This window comes from Labeo rohita, chromosome 17 (genome assembly GCF_022985175.1).
Source record: "Labeo rohita strain BAU-BD-2019 chromosome 17, IGBB_LRoh.1.0, whole genome shotgun sequence".
Taxonomy (NCBI): Eukaryota; Metazoa; Chordata; class Actinopteri; order Cypriniformes; family Cyprinidae; genus Labeo; species Labeo rohita.
Genome location: NC_066885.1, coordinates 15,202,369 through 15,222,908, shown reverse-complemented (window position 1 = coordinate 15,222,908; position 20,540 = coordinate 15,202,369). Strand labels below are relative to the sequence as shown.

The 20,540-nt window shown below is 34.9% G+C and overlaps 1 protein-coding gene across 6 annotated transcripts in view; it reads right to left on the bottom strand.

Annotated features, from left to right (window-relative positions):
• The window catches only part of ehbp1 (EH domain binding protein 1), a 155,140-nt gene that overhangs the window by 111,827 nt on the left and 22,773 nt on the right, over window positions 1-20,540 (bottom strand). For all 6 annotated transcript variants that reach the window (XM_051133123.1, XM_051133124.1, XM_051133126.1 and 3 more), the window contains exon 6: window positions 1,850-2,031. In XM_051133123.1, coding sequence (XP_050989080.1) covers window positions 1,850-2,031 — 182 coding nt within the window. The remainder of the gene's footprint in view (window positions 1-1,849; window positions 2,032-20,540) is intronic.

The window sequence follows — 20,540 nt, the reverse complement described above, 5'->3', positions numbered from 1 at the left end:
ATAGAAAGTTCAGAACAACTGCATTTATCTGAAACAGAAATCTTTTGTAACATTAAATTGTCTTTACCATCACTTTTTAATCAAATTAAAGCATCCTTACTAATAAAAGTAAATAAAAAGTAAAAAATAAATAATAATAAGCTTTTGAATGGTATAGTGTATAATGTTACAAAAGCTTTTTATTTCAGATAAATGCTGATCTTTGGATTTTTCTATTTAAAGAATCCTGAAAAAAAAAGTACTCAACTGTTTTAATTATTGATAATAATAATAATAACAAATGTTCCTTAAACAGCAAATCAGCATATCAGAATGATTTCTGAAGGATCATGTGACACTGAAGACGTGAATTTGGCTTTGATCACAGGAATAAATGACAATTTAAAATATATTCAAATTGAAAGCAGTTATTTTAAATAGTAAAATTAGTAGTATATTTAGCAAAATGTTCATCTCTAGAGTTCATTTTTCTAGCTGACTAATAAATTTATAGTCATTGAATATGTTTTTTTCTGAGGTAAACGTGACGTTACATGACATTATTAGCCTCTTTCACACAGTAATACCAGTAAATTGCAGCAAAATTACCAGAACAACTTTACAGTCTCTTTACCGGTAAAGTACCATTCACACATCCATTTCAAAATACTGGTAAATCCTGTGACATCATTAACCAGAAATGACCTCTAAACGACTACATCTCCCGGTGTTGTGTCTGTAAACACAGAGGAGTAAATGAGGTCAGTGTTATTGTTGATGTTTTTATTTTTGTGTCAAACATTCACATTCATGCAGCACTTGTAGCCTACAGTAGACGACTTACATCAGCGTGTTCTGTGTTCTGAATTCATTGCCAATGCCAACAACCTTCATTCTGCGTTCACACAGCATAATACCAGTAATTTACTGGTAATGTCACAATCTCTCTAACTGGTAAATTGCCAGAATGAATTTACCAGTATTTTTGAAAATGTCATGTTCACACACAATCTCAATGGTAATTTATCAGTAATTTACCAGTAAAGACTGTATGTGTGAAAGGAGCTATTGTTTACAAGCTGTTATACTGACGACTTTCAGCGGTTGAAACACTGACTGAGCGATTACATGAGACACGATATGGATTTCGGTAAGTTTTGCTATTTCTTTTAACATGCATTTGGATGTTATAGCGATCTGTCACTCAGACACATTACACAGCGCAAAAACGGTATTTATTGTTTGAATACTCTAATAAAACTGACAGGATTTGAAATATGAGACTTTGTTTCATATCAAAACCAACAAATCACAAATCTTATTGAGATTTATTTGATGGGAGGTGCACTATGTTCCGTTTCATTAAAATGAGATTCAATTCAAATCAATAAATCAATATAGCCTTAAAATAAATAAATAGTAATTAATAGTAATAGAACTTTGATTGTCACTATTACTTCTGACCACTGATTTTTAATGACAAAGTAATAAACAAATCACTCAACGTGTCAATCGCTGAATCATATAATATTTAAATAAAAACAAATATTGTGTATTAAAGTTTGGTTTAGCAAATTTTGCCAAAATATCATAGTCAAAAAGGCCGACTGTCTGTTGTCAATAGTATAGCGATGTATGAAGCCCAGCTCATACAGTCACTTTCAAAGAGGAAGGGCTGGAAAGAGGGATGAGAGGGGGAGAGATCCAGGGAAAGGAATGTTGGGAATGTCAGGTATTGTCACTCCCTGTCACTGAGGCAAAAAAACAGAAGGAAATACACAGGAATGTAATTTGAAGTGGCAGCATTCCTTCAGCGTGGGTGTAGTCAGCTGGTTTTAGAGGTGTGGATGGGGTATTGGTCTGCTCTTACGTGGCTTTGCCCTCTCGCAGAAAGATGCAGGACAAGGAGAACTGTAGTGTTGCTGAAACCACTTTCTTGGACAGCGGCTTGAACTTGAGCTTGACGTCTGTCTGTGTGGGCATGGCACTGGCGTACTGCTTCATGTTAATGCAGCTGGTGGCCAGCGCTTTCCGACGACCCGACGGAGATTCCTAAAATAACACACACAAAAAAAGAGAGACAGTTAAAATACTTCTTAAGCTGCAAAAATAAAAATTAACTTATTTATTACAATTGCTACCAACACTTCATTGAAAAAAAAAAATCATATAAACTGGCATCAATATGTTTTTAACAGTTTCTATAAAATGCATATGACAAAACTGCCCTGTGGTGCTTTTCTAAGAAAAGAAAACAATCAAATTGAATGAATGAAAGTTGTTAATCCTCACACTTACAGGTAAAATCATCACCTGTTTTAACATGTACAAAGCCCACACACAACAGGGGAAACCAGCACTCCAGGAACATGTGCATACAAGTTTATGTAGACCGTCTGAATGGAGTACTAACTCTAAACAGAATGCTAATATTCTAATCACACCGAATTGTCTATGGTGAGATAAAGCTTAACTTTGAAGCCGTTTACAGGCGTAAATCATGTCAAACTTCAAACGACTTTTCAGACAAAGAAAGGTCATATTGGAACTAAAAGGTATTCATTTGCCTAAATAATTTAAATAACCAAACTCAGTATTAGTTCGTCACCTCTGACACCAGCAGAGTAAACATGCCCCTTCATAATAGTCAATGGCGCCCCCTGTAGGTAAAAGGACTGGAATATTCCAAAGGGAATGACAAGGAAACCTGAACAGGCCCTGATTTTGCTCTGACAACGGGTAAACATGATATGTCCGGTTACGAAATCAGACGGTGTTTTAAAAAAACAATAATAAAAAGTAATGAGAGGAAAAGGGTTTGACACCAGCCATGTGCCAGAATGACTTTAGGGCGACAACGTCTAATAAAAACGGAACAAAACAAAACACTCGGCCACCTGCACACCTTCCATTTGCCAGGTAGGCCGGAAACACAGTTGGAGACATTTCCTGACCTGCCTCTTCTTATGTAACAAAGCCAACAAAATATCATCACATTTTAGTCTTTGTTCTTAAGGCATTTTCTCAGCTAGCTGACTAAGTGTCAGCAATTTCCTCATGGATGAAAGTACCACGCACAACCTGTGAAACATGTTTCAACACCATCACATGAGGATAAACAATATAGAAAAACAGAGTAAAGATATCTCAATATCTTCAGCCCTTTGATGATACTAATAGTAGTAGCACCTTTTATTATCCCCTTGGGTAAATTGTTTCAGTGGGTTTCAACACGTGTTTTACATAGAAAACAATACAACATACAGTAGCAATAAATAGTTAAATAAATAATAATAAAAAATAATAAATGCTTTCTTTCATTTAGGCATTTCACTGCTTGTGGTAAAACATATTTTCCCCTTATTTTTTTTTAAATGTCTAAATTAATGTTTATGTGCTGAAATATAGCTTAAATTATTTTTTTAAATTAGAGGAACATGTAATCCAAACAGCCAGTAGATATAATATGATTAATGCAAGAAATAAGATACTGTAAAAGATAATCAGTTTCCCAGTCAATTTCAGCAGTATTAACACATATTAATACATAAAAATGTTGCAATATTAATCAACAAATTGTTTGATATTACTATATCTAAATGTTAAAATCTAAATAAAAATATACATTAATATAAATTAATAAACTATTTAAAGAGACATTTCTAATTCAACAGAAACCTAATTTAATAATTTATCATAATTATATAAAATTATTTCATTTTAATTTATTAATTCATTATTTAGCATAATTTAGTCATTTAATTAATATATACTAGTGCTGTCAAATCGATTAATTTAGATTAACTGCATCCAAATTATTTGAGCTTACATAATATATGTGTGTACTGTGTATATTTATATGTATATATAAATGCACACACATACATGTATATATTTAACAAATATTTACATAAAGAGAGATTCATATTTATATATGATTTGTGACCCTGGACCATAAAACCAGTCTTATGTTGCACGGCTATATTTGTAGCAATAGCCAAAAATACATTGGATGGGTCAAATTTATCGATTTTCCTTTTATGCCAAAAATCATTAGGATATTAAGTAAAGATCATGTTCCATGAAGATGTTTTGTAAATTTTCCACCGTAAATGTATCAAAATGTATTTTTTGATTAGCAATATGCATTGCTATGAACTTCATTTGGACAACTTTAAAGGCGATTTTCTCAGTATTTAGATTTTTTTGCACCCTCAGATTTCAGATTTCGTATTGCTGTATCTCGTCCTATCCTAACAAACGTTATTTATTCAGCTTTTAGGTGATGTATAAATCTCCATTTCGCAAAATTTACACTTATGACTGGTTTTGTGGTCCAGGGTCACATTTATATTCTACATGAATAATCATATATATTATATATTTCTTAAATATACACATTTATGTGGATTTATATATACATATAAATACTCAGCACACACACACATTAGGTAAACAAACTTTTATTTTGGACGTGATTAATCGCGATTAATGTTAAATATAGTGCAGTGTTTTATGAACATATTTGAGTGATGACGAGTCAGAATCACGACCTGGTTAAAGAATCAAAATCACCTAAACTGTCACGTTGAACACTGAAACTGACTCATCTCCATTTCTTTTTTTTCTCCATCTAATTAATTTTTTTACACATTTATGCTTCCTACAAATTTCTTCTCTCGCTGTAAGCCATTATTCTGCCTTCTTTTCAACAAACACGTTTCCTTTCGAGCTTTCTCTATGGGTGAGATATAGGCCACACAGGCCTATTTTTTGGTCTTTTATGCTCTTTTCACTTTTATCTCATCAGGCCTGTTGCGCAGAGTAATCCAAAACAAAATGAGCAGACAGAGAAATGAAGACCCAGTGAATAACATCTCAAAGAGCCTGCATTCATACACCTGCCTGTGTGCATATGTGGAGCGACTACATATAGATCTCCAGATAGAAATCTCACTCGCAGGCGCACGAGTGTGTGTTTGCATGTATCAGTGGTCCCGTAGGTAAAGACGAGCCCTTATCAGAGCAGTCTCAGGAAGATTGAGACGCAGAGAGCTGAAGAGCGACTATTTTTTCGCCTCGATACCGCTCTACACACACACACACACACATAAGAATCCACTAACTCACACGGGCAGCGTGCATTAACACTTTGCTGAAGGTGATTAATTTGACCGAACGGTAGCGTCGGAGGTGCCATGAAGAACACACCACGTGGCGGTGGCTGAAACACAGACAGAGACGTAAATCGTTCGAGCGCTGACCTGATCAAAACAACAGTGCCGCCTGCCAATCTCGCACCCAGACAAATTACCCACAATCCCCCACTCCAGCTGGGACGGGAGATGGTCCTCAGCGACTCCTTCAGTAAATGAAAACGATAAAAGGGAGAAAAAACCTGCGTCTAAGATTCAAAACCGCTCGGCGACGAAGCCACTTGACATTTGTGTTGACATTTGAGCCCCTGTTGAATCGGTCGGAAATACAGCATGTCATCCCTGAAGAATCCAGCGCTCCAAAGCGTGTCTTATCGCTGAGATTATGCACTGGCATTATACCGAGCTAATAGTGCATGTAGGTCCTTTATGAATGAATTTCAAAATGCATCAAACACTTAAGAAGGATTTAGTCCTTCTCCGAAAAAATACTTAAGAATATGCAAATATGCGGGGAAGAATTAGGTTTAACAGATTTGACGAGCGCAAACAATGAGGGTGTTCTTTTCCCTGGCTGCCGGTGTCAATCAGAACCCCAGATTACCGTCCAGGGTTATGACAATGTGTAAAATGAAAAGAGACAATAAGACACTTTTAATTTATCACAGGGATATGACTATCAATACGCAGCTATTGTACCCACAGAATTGCTAAATACCTGGCGGAGAGGGGAGATGAAGGTGCCAGGGTGGCTGACTGCTGCCCCCTGCTGCTCCCTTAAGAAGCATATCACCCTATAAAGACACATCAGCACAGACACTTCTTCTGAAAGAATATTAGTGTTTAAAAACTAAAAATGCATTAAACATCAGTGAGCAGATATATTTAAAAAAAAAAAAAAACTCTGGCTTAATCAATGTGTCCACAAGAACATTTTTTCTAATTCATAACAGTATATGCCATTCTGACTACATATTGTGGAAAAAGCTAAATTTGGGTTTTATTCAAGTTTTGTGTATATCCTGCAAAATATCTTTATACCACTGTCACCACTTAATCCCAAAGCAGAAATATTTAAACCAAAGTGTTAAAGCACTGCATTAGTTAACTAAAGTTAGGTAATTGTAGTAGTCATTGTTAGCTAAATCTAAAACTAGTATTAATTGTTCTCAGTAACTGAAATAAAAGTAGAAACTAGAAATATTGCCTTGGCAATATTAAAAAGGGAAATTAAAAAAAAACACTAAAATTTAAATAAAAATGTTTTTAAAAGAATGCTAAATAAAATAATAAACAAAAACAGATAAATTTACATTAAATTACAAAAATACTAAAATTTAAACAAAATCAAATTAAAAAAAATGTAAAAATATTAATAAATACTATAATGCTATATTAATACATACTAAACACAGCTTGGTTGGAGCTTGGTTTTTACACAAATTCGATTCAATTTGATTTCCAATTCAATTCAAAATTGATTATTTTGAATATACAAAAATACTAATTCAAAATTGATTATTTTGAATATATATCTGGTACAGTACATGCCGAAGGAAAAAAAACAACAACTAATGCTGCAAAATTTAACTGAGAGTCTGCTGGTACTAAATTACTTGTACATTAACTTGAAGGTTAAAATTACCAGATTTATATACAAACACCTAAATTACACTCAATGAAGTTTTTATAATAGAGTTACAGCTACATAATTATATTTCTACTCAAATTATTATTTTTTTTTAAATAAACATTTAAAAGGTGGTTGTCATAAAAACATGACTGATTTATTCAAACATACTAAACATTGAAGAACAGTAAAAATTACAATGAATGTTATTTGGAGCATATATTTTGCAAAATGCTCCTCTCTACATTTCATTTTTCTAGCTGAATAATGAGTTTATGGTAGGGGTGTGCGATAATGACAAAAAAAAAAGAAATCTCTGTATTTTCTGGAATTTTGTCGATAATAATAATTAGACAAAATGTGGCTGAGCATGTTATTGTGCTGGTATTTTATTTAATAGTCACATTTGAAATAATTTTAAGGGGAAAAGGGGGAAATACACTTTAAATATAAACCTAAAATTGCCAGTAGGTGGCTGATTTTTGGAGAAAAACATCACTCTTTGTGTGATAGCAACTGTATCAGATGATATAAATATAAAAGTCATAATGTGCAGTAGTCTAACCCCACAGCTCAGCGTATGCATGGACTCTCTCTTTTTTTTTCTTTTTCTTTAGTGATATACTCAATAATTGTCAAATTGCATATTTTAACAACAATTATGACATTATCGTAGATTATATACATCACACACCCCTTGTTTTTGGTCACTTAAGTTTTGTCGGAGGTACATGTGACTTTACCTGACATATTGTTTACAAGCTATTACACTGACATCTTTTCATGGTTGAAATACTGAGTGATTACATGAGACAGGATACAAATTTTGGTAAACTATATATATTTTTTAACATACCTTCAGATGTTCATTCATGTTTATTTCATGCTGTAACTGTTGCTTTGCAATGCTGCTTCTCTTGAACTGATGCACTACAGCGATCTGTCAATCCACATTAAGCAGCATCACAATGGTAACTATTGTTTGAATACTATAATAAAATGGACAGAATTTGAAATCTAAGACAAAGCACAAAGCTTATTTGAAGCTTATTTATTGAATGCGAGGTGCAGTAGAAAGTTTCACTCATTGACTGAAAACAGGCTAGACTAATCGATTCTTGGTATTTAAGAACCAATATAGTTTTATAAAAATGAGAAACAATTTAGAAATCAATATATTTTATTCAGGCCAACTAAACACTATGACAGTATATAAATCATACTAAAATAACACTGATGTATACTATATGTGGAATTCAATGTGTACATTGCAATTCTATATTCAAAATAGCAAACCTACAGAAATGATATTTAGAATGCAAATGTGTACAACCATGAATGTTTTTTGGCCAACAATTTGCCCAACTTCAGTTGACATGTTTACCATTTTCTAATAATGCAATGCCAATACATGTAAAACAAGATATTATGTAGTAATAAGCAATTAAAAACATTACTCTGGATGACGTCCATGGTGCCGTAGCATGTTTGGGTTGTACACAGTTTTTCCAGTGTATCATTGACATGTTTGCCTGTGACCTGTGCTTAAAAGTTTGTTTTGATAACATGATGATAATCTAACGCCATGATTGAGAGGATAGCAGACATAATACTTCAAATGATGCCTATAATATTTCCCATCTGTGTGTATGAGTGTGTGTAGAGTATTTGTGTGTCCCTGTAAGAGGAGAACACCACCAAACCCCTGCAGGCTCTCACACCTAAAGTGAACCTCAAACTTCCTTTGACTGACATTTCCAGGAAGCGCGAGGAAGAAAGGGGTGCGACCGGGAGCTTCAACCACTTTAGGGTGTGTATGCACGTCGTGTTTAGGCGGGTGGCAGTCCCAGCTGTCCCAGTATTGATCCACAGCTGGTGCCAGTATGGGGGGTGCGGGTCAGGGCTGTGGGGTTTCCTTCCTAACACACACACTCATAGCAGAGGAAGAGGACGAGAAGAATGAGTGATGCTAGGTATAAAAAAAGGGGACAACTTCTGAATCCAATTCAGTTAAGAATTTGTTTAGTGTTTTGAACTTTAGGCTGTTTCATTCCCAAGTACTGGCTCACAGAACCGGTTCTCGGTTCCCAACCCGAGATGATCCCTGAGGAGATCATAAATGTAGCTCTATAAAAAAAGATGTATCAACATTGAGGGTGTTTGTCAAAGAAATGGGCCACAATAGGCTTTACCATCAATAAATGCCAGTTGCGAGTTTCTGCATGAATGCCGAGCTGAATATAAATATATAAAGGAAGAGACAAAGAGAGAAAAAGAGGGAGAGGACAGATGACACATTTTCAGTTGGCATCACCCAGGGCCTATTTCTGTCTGTCATCACTCATCTGTTGTGATTCAAATGTGATTTCCCCAAACTGTCATTGAGTGGCGCTCACACACACACAGATTAGGGGTAGTGTCATTATTTGTGGGAATTGTTATTGAGGGTAGGGCCGGTGGCTGGGGGATTGCCATTGTTCCAGCTGAACATAAAAGACGAGCAAAGCCAACAGACCAAGACTTATGGAAATCAAAAATAATACCAGGCACCAAAATAATAAAAGAGCCCAAAACAATACCAGCCTATTATAAAAGAGGAAAAGAGAAGATGCCAGCTTAATACCTTCAGAGAGAGACAGAGAGAGAGAGCGAAATCACAAAAAGCTGTGCTCAAATACTAGGGATGTTGTTTCCGCAGCATACCCACGCTGGGACACCGCTTGGTGCCTATAAACACACAAAACAATAACAATAGACAACAGAAAATAAATCTCTCTCTGCAACCCACCAAACCTCGTGACCTACAGTCTCTTTCAGGCTCTCCGATGAAGGACAAGCATGCGCTGCCAAAATGACTCTTAGACACAGACATCACATACACCAGGCCTCTGAAAGATCAGTAAATTCATCTTAAGAGGTTCAAAAATAGTGTGTGATGACTTTATCTGCCTGCCTATTTCTTTATCTCTCTGTGCTTTATTGGCATGACAATATTACACTTGCATTTGCAAAGCAAAAGTGTAAAGATAGTTGCAAAAAGGAAAGTAAAAATACAGAAAATTGAGTAAATAAGCAATTAAAATCAAGTAAGGAATTAAAATTATTAAGTATTTTAAAAAGCAATATAAGAATATTATAATACGTAATAAAATGTATAAAATAAAGTAAAAATAAAAAGCAAGAATAAAATAAAATATAATACTGTTACACTATAAAATTATACTAATAAATACTAAATACTGTGACAGCATATGAATCACACTAAAATAACTGCTGCATATGCAATTAAACGCCTACATTGCAATTTTATATAATTCCATACACAAATTCACAATGACAAACCTACATACTTCATATGTCGAATGCAACCGTTTACAATTAAAATGTTTTTTGACCAACTCCAATTAACACATTTGCCATTTTTGGAAAATACAACCCCAAAAACTGTAAAACGAGATATTCTACATTAACAAACAATTATAAACATTGCTCTGGATGATGTCAATGGTGCCGTGGCATGTTTGGGTTGTCAACAGTTTTTCCAGAGTATCATAGACATGTTTGCCTGTGACCTGTGCTTAAAGAAACACTCCACTTTTTTTGAAAATAGGCTCATTTTCCAACTCCTCATGAGTTTTACCATTTTTGAATCCATTCAGCCGATCTCCGGGTCTGGCGGTAGCACTTTTAGCATAGCTTAGCATAGATCATTGAATCTGATTAGACCGTTAACATCTCGCTCAAAATGACCAAAGACTTGACTCTTCCGTAGTTGCATCGTGTACAAAGACGGATGGAAAATGAAAAGTTGTGATTTTCTAGGTTGATATGGCTAGGAACTACACTCTCATTTCGGCGTAATAATCAAGGAACTTTGCTGCCGTAACATGGGTGCAGCAGCCGCAATGATATTACGCAGTCGTTAACTCTGCTGGCTGCAACTCTGCATCTACACAAACTTAGTGCCAGTCACTTTCAGGTGCTGCGTAATATCATTGCACCTGCTGCACCCATGTTACCGCAGCAAAGTTCCTTGATTATTACGCCAGAATGAGAGTATAGTTCCTAGCCATATTAGCCTAGAAAATAGCAACTTGTCATTTTCCGTCAGTCTTAGTATACAATGTAACTACAGAAGAGTCAAGTTTTAAATAGGAAAAATATTGTCATTATATATGGTCATTTTTGAGCGTGATACTAACGGTCTAATCAGATTCAATGATCTATGCTAAGCTATGCTAAAAGTGCTACTGCCAGACCCAGAGATCGGCTGAATGGATTAGAAACAGTAAAACTCAATTGTTTAACTCTAAGGGAGTTGGACAATGAGCCTATTTTCAAAAAAAAGTGGTGTTCCTTTAAATGTCTGTTTTGTTGAGACAATGATAATCTAACGCCATGAATGCGAGGATAGTAGACATAACATAAATAAAAACAAAAATAATAAATGTTTACAAAAATTCATTAAATATAAAAATCAAAATTAAAATAAGCTAAAATGGCACATTATAAAGTCAGAAATCCGGTTCCAAAAATTAAGGATAATACATTTTGGGTTTTTTCTCTGTCCATCCTCTCAACAGTTATCAACTGTGGGCCAAATAAAATACTGCTCCGTAAATACCTCCGACACTGCAGCATTCCAGTACACACACAATGTACACCAGAGAGACAGGTAAGCACACATACACACACCAGAGAGACAGATTTATTGGATTAACACCCAACATCCCATTTTTAAAGGTGCCAACTCATCAGTTTCCACCTCACATGACCACACACACACAGCTGTAATTATATCGACAGCACTAACTTAAATTAATGCTCAGTGAGTCCATCACTGGTACAAAGGAGACAGTTATCAGTGCTGGGTGGAAAAACGCTGAGAGTGTGTGTATGTGTGTCTTCTGAAACAGCGGACAGTTACCCTGTTTGACAGAAGAAACCAATCATAATCAGTTATTTTATGTGGAGCACTTGCAGACTTTAGTCCATGAACTAACACTATTTTAGAGTCAATAAGGGGAATTATAGATATATGTGTAAGTGCAAACTGCCACAACACTAAACCCATTGACAGTTACATTTTACAATGGGTTCATCATGACCAGCAAAGTTCTTACTGGATGTCTCACTGTCAGATTAGGAGATGGAAGATCACAATATGGCCTGCTGAGTGAATTAACTTCAAGGGACCTTTAGTTTTGTTTAACACAATATCCACTGTATTTAATAATCAATCTACGAGCATTTAGATTCTGAAGGAATCTCAGGATCAGAGCTGCTGTAAGAGCTTCTGTCATGCTGTCGTAAAGCAGGTTCTATGGCAGTGTCGTCCCACAGGCTTTGAGGGTCGTATCTGTGTTGGCTCTTGAGTTTTAAGCCGTTTAAGACTGACATAATAGGTTTAATCCATCACACGGAGTCTATGGTTTTAAAAAGAGTTTTAGTAACACTTTACAGAGTACTTGCGTGAATCAAATTGTGCTCAAACAGACAGTTAATTAAACAGACGTCATCCCTCCTTTCTTTTCTTACACATAGGCTACACTACTGTTCAAAACTCAGTAAGATATTTTTCATGTTTTTTTAAAGTATCTTCTGCTCACCAAGGCTGCATTATTTGAACAAAAATACAGTAAAAACAGTAATATTATGAAATATTATTACAATTTTAAATAACTTTAAACAGCATCATTACTCCAGTCTTTAATGTCACATGATCATTCAGAAATCTGAATGCTGATTTGATGCCAGAAAAATTTCTTGTCAGCAATGTTGAAAAGCCAAGCAAGTTAATATTTTTATGGAAATGATAATGCTTCTTTTTTATAAACCAGGCAAAAGTCTTTACTGGCTATTTTTGATCAATTTAATGTGTCTTTGCTGAATAAAAGTTTTTATTTCTTTGTAAAAAGTTTACTGACTGCTAAAAATCCATAGTATGTGGACATAAAGAGCGATTAGTGTGACATTCAGAAGACATTACAAATTCGACTCATACACACCTACATTCATGTGAATGACTACAGGTTCTTTCTCCTCGTGTTTTTTCGTTTACTAATCCCATTTTTCTGTTTTCAGATGTCCATACAAGATACTGGATGAGCGCTGTGTGTTTGTATTCCTGTAAGTGTTTCTGCAGGTGAACGATTGTTCCACAGCTCTAATTTGCTTTATCATGCTAGTCGTCCGTTTTTCACGAACCGAAACTAGCAAAGCAGAACAAAACAAAAACAGATGAAGTAATGCTTGCTGAAAATAAATAAAAACAGAAGGATTAGAATGGTGTGTGTGTGCACGTATCTTGTTAACACTTTCAAAAAAAGTCACTTTTTTTCCAACCGCATCGACCGAAACTTTCAACAGCCAGGATTCACACGCAGATGTTCAAAACACTCCAGTGCTTTAGCCCTAAAAGAGCAGATTACATTGGATCTGGAGTGTTAGACCACCTTAACATCATGTTTACAGTGTTCAGATCATTGCATGTAATGATACTAATAATCTGACTGGTATCTGACCATAACTACACAGTTAATATGTAACTTTGGGGATGGTATTGTAAGTGCAATCTGAGATAGCAATCTGGAGAAAGAGAGAGGGGGAACACCTGGGTCAAGCTTGTGGATAAATATTTGGCTTTGAGGAATATTTTTTCAGATCTGTCTCCATCAGCAGGCACCATCTTAAGAAGAAACAGAAAAATAAATACGGCCAAGATGCGGGGAAAGAGATAGAGAGGGAGGGACAGATGCAGAATGGAAGAAGATAAAAAGAAATGTGAAGGCAGGCAGGTGAGGAAGGATGGACAAGTCTTTAAAAAAAAAAAAAAAAAACAGAGGAAAAACATCAGACAAAGAAGAATAAAGGAGCAGTGACATATATAAAACACAAACACTGAGGAGAATAGTGTGTGTGTGTGTTGTGTGTTCAGTCATCTGATGTTACACCACTAAGCCCAAATAATAACAAAGCAGCACAGAAATGCAGCAGACACACACACACACACACACAAAGTGTCCTGAGAGAGTCTGTGTGCAGCAGTGTGACCTCAGAACTGAGAAACAGATTAACACACACGTGTGCATGTTTATTCCTGCTTCCATCTCACAGTAGAGGGGCAAAACAAAGGGTGTTTCTGTTTTGGATATCTTTGCTTGTGTGCGTGTGAGAGGTGGGCTTAGAGTCAACTGACCTTGCCTTACATTTGATCTCCAACTCTGTTAAGAATCCTGTTAATCTGGCTGTCAAACACACACATACAGACTTTAAAATAAACTTTCTCACAATTCCCGAAGCAGAGTGAATTAAAAATATTTACTGGCATTAAACAAAGGTACAGTTGAGGTCATAAGTTTGCATACACCTTGCAGAATCTGCAAAATGCTAATTATTTTACCAAAATAAGAGGGATCACACAAAAATGCATGTTATTTTTTATTAATACTGACTGAATACAATTTTTTTTTTTTTTTTTTTTTTTATACATTTACATATAGTCCACAAGAGAAGATAATAGTTCAATTTATAAAAATGATCCCGTTTAAAAGTTTACATACGCTTGATTCTTAATACTGTGTTTTTACCTGAATGATCCACAGCTGTTTTTTTTTTTTTTTTTTTTTTTTTTTTTTAAAAAAGATGTTTATGAGTCCCTTGTTTGAACAGTTAAACTGCCCACTGTTCTTCAGAAAAATCCTTGGTTTTCAGCATTTTCCTGTATTTGAACCCTTTCCAATAATGACTGTATGATGTTGAGATCCATCTTTTCACACTGAGGACAACTGAGGGACTCATATGCAACTATTACAGAAGGTTCAAATGCTCACTGATGCTCCAGAAGGAAACACGATGCATTAAGATCCAGGGGTGTAAACTTTTGACCAGAATGAAGATGTGTACATTTTTCTTATTTTGCCTAAACATCATATTTTTTTCAATTTAGTACTGCCCTTCAGGAGCTACAGAAGATACTTACATGTTTCCCAGGAGACAAAATAAGTTACATTTACCCTGATCTTCAAATTCAAAAAGTGTTCAAAAACACAAAAATTCAGGACCTGAAGGACTTTTCTGAAGAACAGCAGGCAGTTTAATTGTTCAGGACAAACAAGGGACTTGTGAACAACTATTTTTAAACAAACAAAAAAAAACAAAAAAAAAAAAACAGCTGTGGATCATTCAGGTAACAAAAACTTGTATGTAGCAAGGCTGCATTAAATTGATCAAAATTGATAGTAAAGACATTTTTAATGTAACAGAAGATTTCTATTACAAATAAATGTTCTTTTAAACATACTTCTCATAAAAGAATCCTGGGAAGAAAATAAAAAAAGTTTCCACAAAAATTAAGCAGCACTGTTTTCAACATTGATATTAATAAGAAATGCTTCTTGAGCACCAAATCAGCATATTAGAATGATTTCTGAAAGACATGGCTCTGAAGACTAATGGAGACAATAATGGCTGTTGAAAATTCACATTACATTTTAAAACATATTAAAATAGAAAACAAAGAATTTAATATCACTTTTATGTACTTTTGATCAAATAAATGCAGGCTTTGTGAGACTTCTTTCAAAAACATTAAACCTTACAGACCCAAAACTTTTGAACATTAGTGTATAAAATACAAAACACTGAAAATACAACTTGCTTATCCCCTCTCTTCAACTTTTAGAGCACTTTGAGCATGGTATACACAGACACACACAATACTCTGTATACATACACACATACCGTGAAACGGCAGATCAATATCTGTATCTAATGCTCTTAGTGTCGCTATAGGTTGTTTATATTGCATAAACGAAGTCTGTTTTACTCTGCATCAACAAGAAACCAGCAGACTTTCATTAAAGGTCCAGAAGATGTTGGTACTGAGTGATGGCCACTTAATCCTGGAAAACTGTTAAAATCATACTTTTCTTTTAAAATCACATAAATTGATTGGCAAACTTGAAGACACAATAACCTATATGAGTCTTTACTGGGGTGCATTGAAAAGAATTCTGAAAACCATCATAAATGGCATCTTCCACTATAGCTAAAATGGAAAATAAGAAAAAAAGAGGACTGAAATATTAATAGAACCATTAGCATACCTATTTTACACTTGAATTACCTTTGCCGTCATTTAACATTATATCAAAATTAGAATTTAAAAGCACTAATAATCTAATAAAAATGTTAAACGTAATCTTTACTAAAACTCAGAATATCCATGTTGTAATGCTTGAATTTATTTTTTAAGAATTTCATTCCTAATTTATGTAGACAATATAGAACTGCATTTTAAAATTTACCATTTATTAGTTCCCAGCCACAACATGAAAACAAATGTTGGTGCATCCCTGGATTTGACCAAAATGAAAATCCAACTCAAACTTGAACTACAGACCATCTTAAACATACTAAAAGACACATATTCGCTAAAAATAAACTAAAATAATAATAACTGAAATCCTCTATAAGAGCTCACAGGTTAATATCCCATTTAAAGTGAAATCCATGTGCGTCTGAGGCTCTGATCTGACAAAATGACACAAAGCAAAGCAGCAATAAAAGTTGAGAGCCAGTTACATTCAGTTCAGATTAATCCCTGGAGAGACACACACAAACTTTTCTATTTCATTCTCCACACCAGCTTTGCTCAGCATGCCTGGCTGGGTGGCTGAATTATTCTGTGTGGTCTCCAGAGAAGCACGGGTCCAGGGGCAGCGTGTGGACCACTAGCCCACGTAATGTGCTCCTGACGCAGACGCAGCCGCGCCGAGGACCCCTGGGCAGAGGAGAACTGATGTGGAAATGACTTTAAATGTTTTGGACGAAGTCCACAAAAGGCAGCAGATCATCAAAAAAACAGAGAGAGAGAAAGAGAAAGAAAAGAAAAAAAAAAAAAAGAATGATTGAACGATAGAGCCGAAACAAGAATTGGTCTGGAATTGGGCAAATTTCTCTTACTCTAAACGGAAAACATGCAAAATTGTGTCCTTGTTTTAGAGTGGCACATTCCTGAAGACTCAGGCTTTGTATTTTTTAGGATTAATCTTAAAAAAGAAAAAAAAAAAAAAACTGTTTGAACAACACTGTTTGAACAACAGGAAGTGAATAATTCTGCTTTGACAAAAGCATCTTTCTTTCTTTCTTTTTTTTTTTTTTTTTTTTTTTTTTTTAAATCTTAGTCTATACATTTTCTACACAGTTTTATTTTTGCTTATTTCTTGTATCTAATCCAAGACTCGTGAACACAACCTATTTGTAGCCAGTCACATGCTGCCCTCTAGTGGCTGGAGGAGAAAATCAGCAAGAAATAGTTAATCTGAAAATGTCAATTCTGACATTATTAACTCACAATTTTATCTTATTCCAAAATGATCATTTTAGGAATCTTCAAGTCTTTTACACACAGCAACAGATCACAAAGTACATGATCACAGAATTCTGGAATATTCCTTGTACAACCGTGTAATATTGCTTGTACAGCTTTTCCATTTTCCATTTTTCTGTGATTCACTTTAAAGGAAACACCACAGATTAGCCCAGGATAAGACTACATTCACACTAGTCCAAAATTTTGAAATGGAGCACGAAAGACAAATAATTTCCACATATGGAAACTACAGAAACAAACTAGACATACAATTCTGCAGGTTTAAACCCAGAGTGAAACAGAACACAAGACTCTGATGTGAGGAATGAAGACTGAAAAGGCTGGAAATGCTGCCACAGTTCTCTGTCAGACACACACACACACACAGAGAAATGTGGTGCCAAATAGGGCAGCTCAAGGAGCTTTGATGTCGGTCTCTCTTGGAATGCACTCTTGCCTTTATACTCCTCTCTTTCCATCCCTCTCTCATTCTTTCTTCTGTTTTCCCTCACAGTTTCTCACAGCAGGCAGGAGCACAGGGCAGAATGAATGTGTAGAGCAAAAATCTTTTGTTTTTTTTGATTGTCAATGCTCAAGAAAAGAAAAAAAAAAAAAAAGTCATGATGATAACTACACAATGTCATTTCAAACATATTACTGATGAAAATATTATACTGTATTTCATGCTGATACATTTGTCATATCTTTGGTGGAAAAAAAAAAGTTTAATTAAAACAGCAAGTTTACCACAAAATGAAAACCCTGTCATCATTTACTCCCTAAAACTATGGAAGCCTGTTTCCACCACTGAATAAAAAATAAAGAAAAAGGTTATGGTGATATTTTTTTCCTCACAATTCTGACTTCTTCCCCCTTTTTCTCAGAATTATGTGATATAAACTCGCAATTCTTCACTTTTTTCTCAGAATTGCTTAATACAAACTCACAACTCTGACTTTTTTCTCAAAATTATGAGATATAAACTTGCAATTCTGATCAATTAAAGTTAAATTTTAAGATATAAACTCCCAATTCATGACTTTTTACCCTTCACAATTCTGATATAAACTCACAATTCTTGACTTTTTTCTCAGAATTGCTTGACACAAACTCACAACTCTGACTTTTTTCTCAGAATTATGAAATATAAACATGCAATTCTGATAAATTAAGTTAAATTTTAAGATATAAACTCGCAATTATTGACTTTTTCTTAGAACTGCGTTATACAAACTCACAATTCTGACTTTTTTCTCAGAATTACGAGATATAAACTGACAATTCTGAGAAATTAAGTTAAATAATATTTTTTTAAATATCTCCAAACAAAAACTGATTGGTTACAAACATTCTTCACAATATCTATACAGAATAAAGAAATACATACAGGTTTGGAACAGTTTATAATTTTTGAGGAACTATCCATTCATTCTTTAAACACTTTTCAAAATGTTTGAAATGCAGTTTAATGTTCGGTCTGTAGGAGATAATTCTTTCTGTCATTTTGCACCATTATCATCCATTAAAATGTCAGTAAAATGGACTAAAATGAATGAATATGGTGAAAAAAAAAAAGGGAAAAGACAAAAAACCCTGTAAAAATGCAAGTTAATGTGTGTGTGTGTGTGTGTGTGTGTGTGTGTGTCTGGGTTCGAGAGAGAGAGGAAAGAGAGTTTTTAGGAGATGGGAGTGTTTGTGTTTGTAGCAGGAGGAATTCAGTAAGTTTGTGGGAACCTGGTGTGTGTGGATTTCTTCTCGTCTTAATGCTGGTGTCAGATGACAGGCGTGTCTTTGATCAGTCTGTTATTAGTGAGGTGTGTATGGACAAGAGGAATTCAGATCTTATGCTTTGTGTTCTCACTCTCCATCTGTGTACACGTAACACAAACACAAAGGGAATGTCATTTCATCTATTTATCTCACATCACAAATATAGTCATCGCACACAGAACTGCATGTGTGTTGATGCCGATTAAGACATCTTGAGTGTGTGTACAGTTGATCGCTGTCTCATGAGGACAGACATGAATGAGCGCTTGCCAGCAGATACACTTACAGTGGACCTGTGATGGGAGTTTATTATTGTGTGTTGATGTTTGTGCATGTATCTGCTGAGCAGACAGATGGATAGGACAGCCCTGTCTGGACTGATGCCCATATTTGTGGATCCAAACAGCCTCTCTCCAGAGACACAGACAGATGCCACATTCAGCATGGAAAACTAGAGTAGTGCAAACGGCATAACTATTTAAATAAAAATAAGTCTGCAATTGTAAAAAACTTGTAGTGTGCTACATTATTCTGACAACCTTTTAAAAGTTTTAGGTCTGGAAGACATTTTTGTTTTTTGTTTTTGAAAGTCTCTTATGCTTAGAAACTTCCTCCCAGCCAAGGAAAAAGGCTGTCATCTAGCGAAACGATCGGTTATTTAAAAAAAAAAAAGAATTTTAAGTTCTACATTTTTTGACTTCAAATTTTTTGACTTCAAATGCTCATCTTGTCTAGGTCTGCGTGAACTGTTTTTTCCGGTTCAATACAGTTAGGGTATGTCAAAAAACTCCCATCACGATTTTCAAAATCATCCAACATCACTGTTTTACCTTTTTATTTTTTAATATATAAAGAGTGTTTTATCTTCTTTGCATGTTCACTCTGTAGAAGGGAAGGGAGTTTTTCGACATATCCTAACTGTCTTGAACCGGAAAAAACAGTTCACGCAGACCTAGGTCAAGACGAGCGTTTGAGGTCAAAAAATTGTAATTTTTTTTTTTTTAGAAAAGAATCGTTACGCTAGATAAGACCCTTATTCCTCGGCTGGGATTGTTTAGAGCCCTTTGAAGCTACATTTAAACTGCATTTTGGAAGTTCAAATTCAGGGGCACCATAGAAGTCCACAATATGGAGAAAAATCCTGAAATGTTTTCCTCAAAAAACAATTTCTTTACAACTGAAGAAAGAAAGACATGAACATCTTTGATGACAATGAGATGGACAAATGAAGATGGACAAGTATAAAAACAAATCATATCAGTCACCAGTGTATTTTTAGCGTATGATATTCTTCTGCGGCAAAGGAAACCACAAAACACAGCTCAGACAAGACCACTGAACAGCTTGTATTGTTTACTCTTTTCTAATTATAGTCCTGCTAAAAGATAAGGAAAGCAACAATTTCATACAAAGACAACATCCCTAATTGATGTATTTTGTTCGGCATATGTCCCCAGATTCTCTCTCCGCATATTATAGCCAAGTTTTCAGTCTCAAATTGAGTTTCTTTTACTGCCCTGTGACTATCTGTGAGGATATAAAAATACAGGCAGAGAGATTCCAATCACTGCAAAGTTTCTCCTCCTTTGGAGCAATAAGCAGTCAAAAGCAGTTTAGAGGCCCTAAAGAG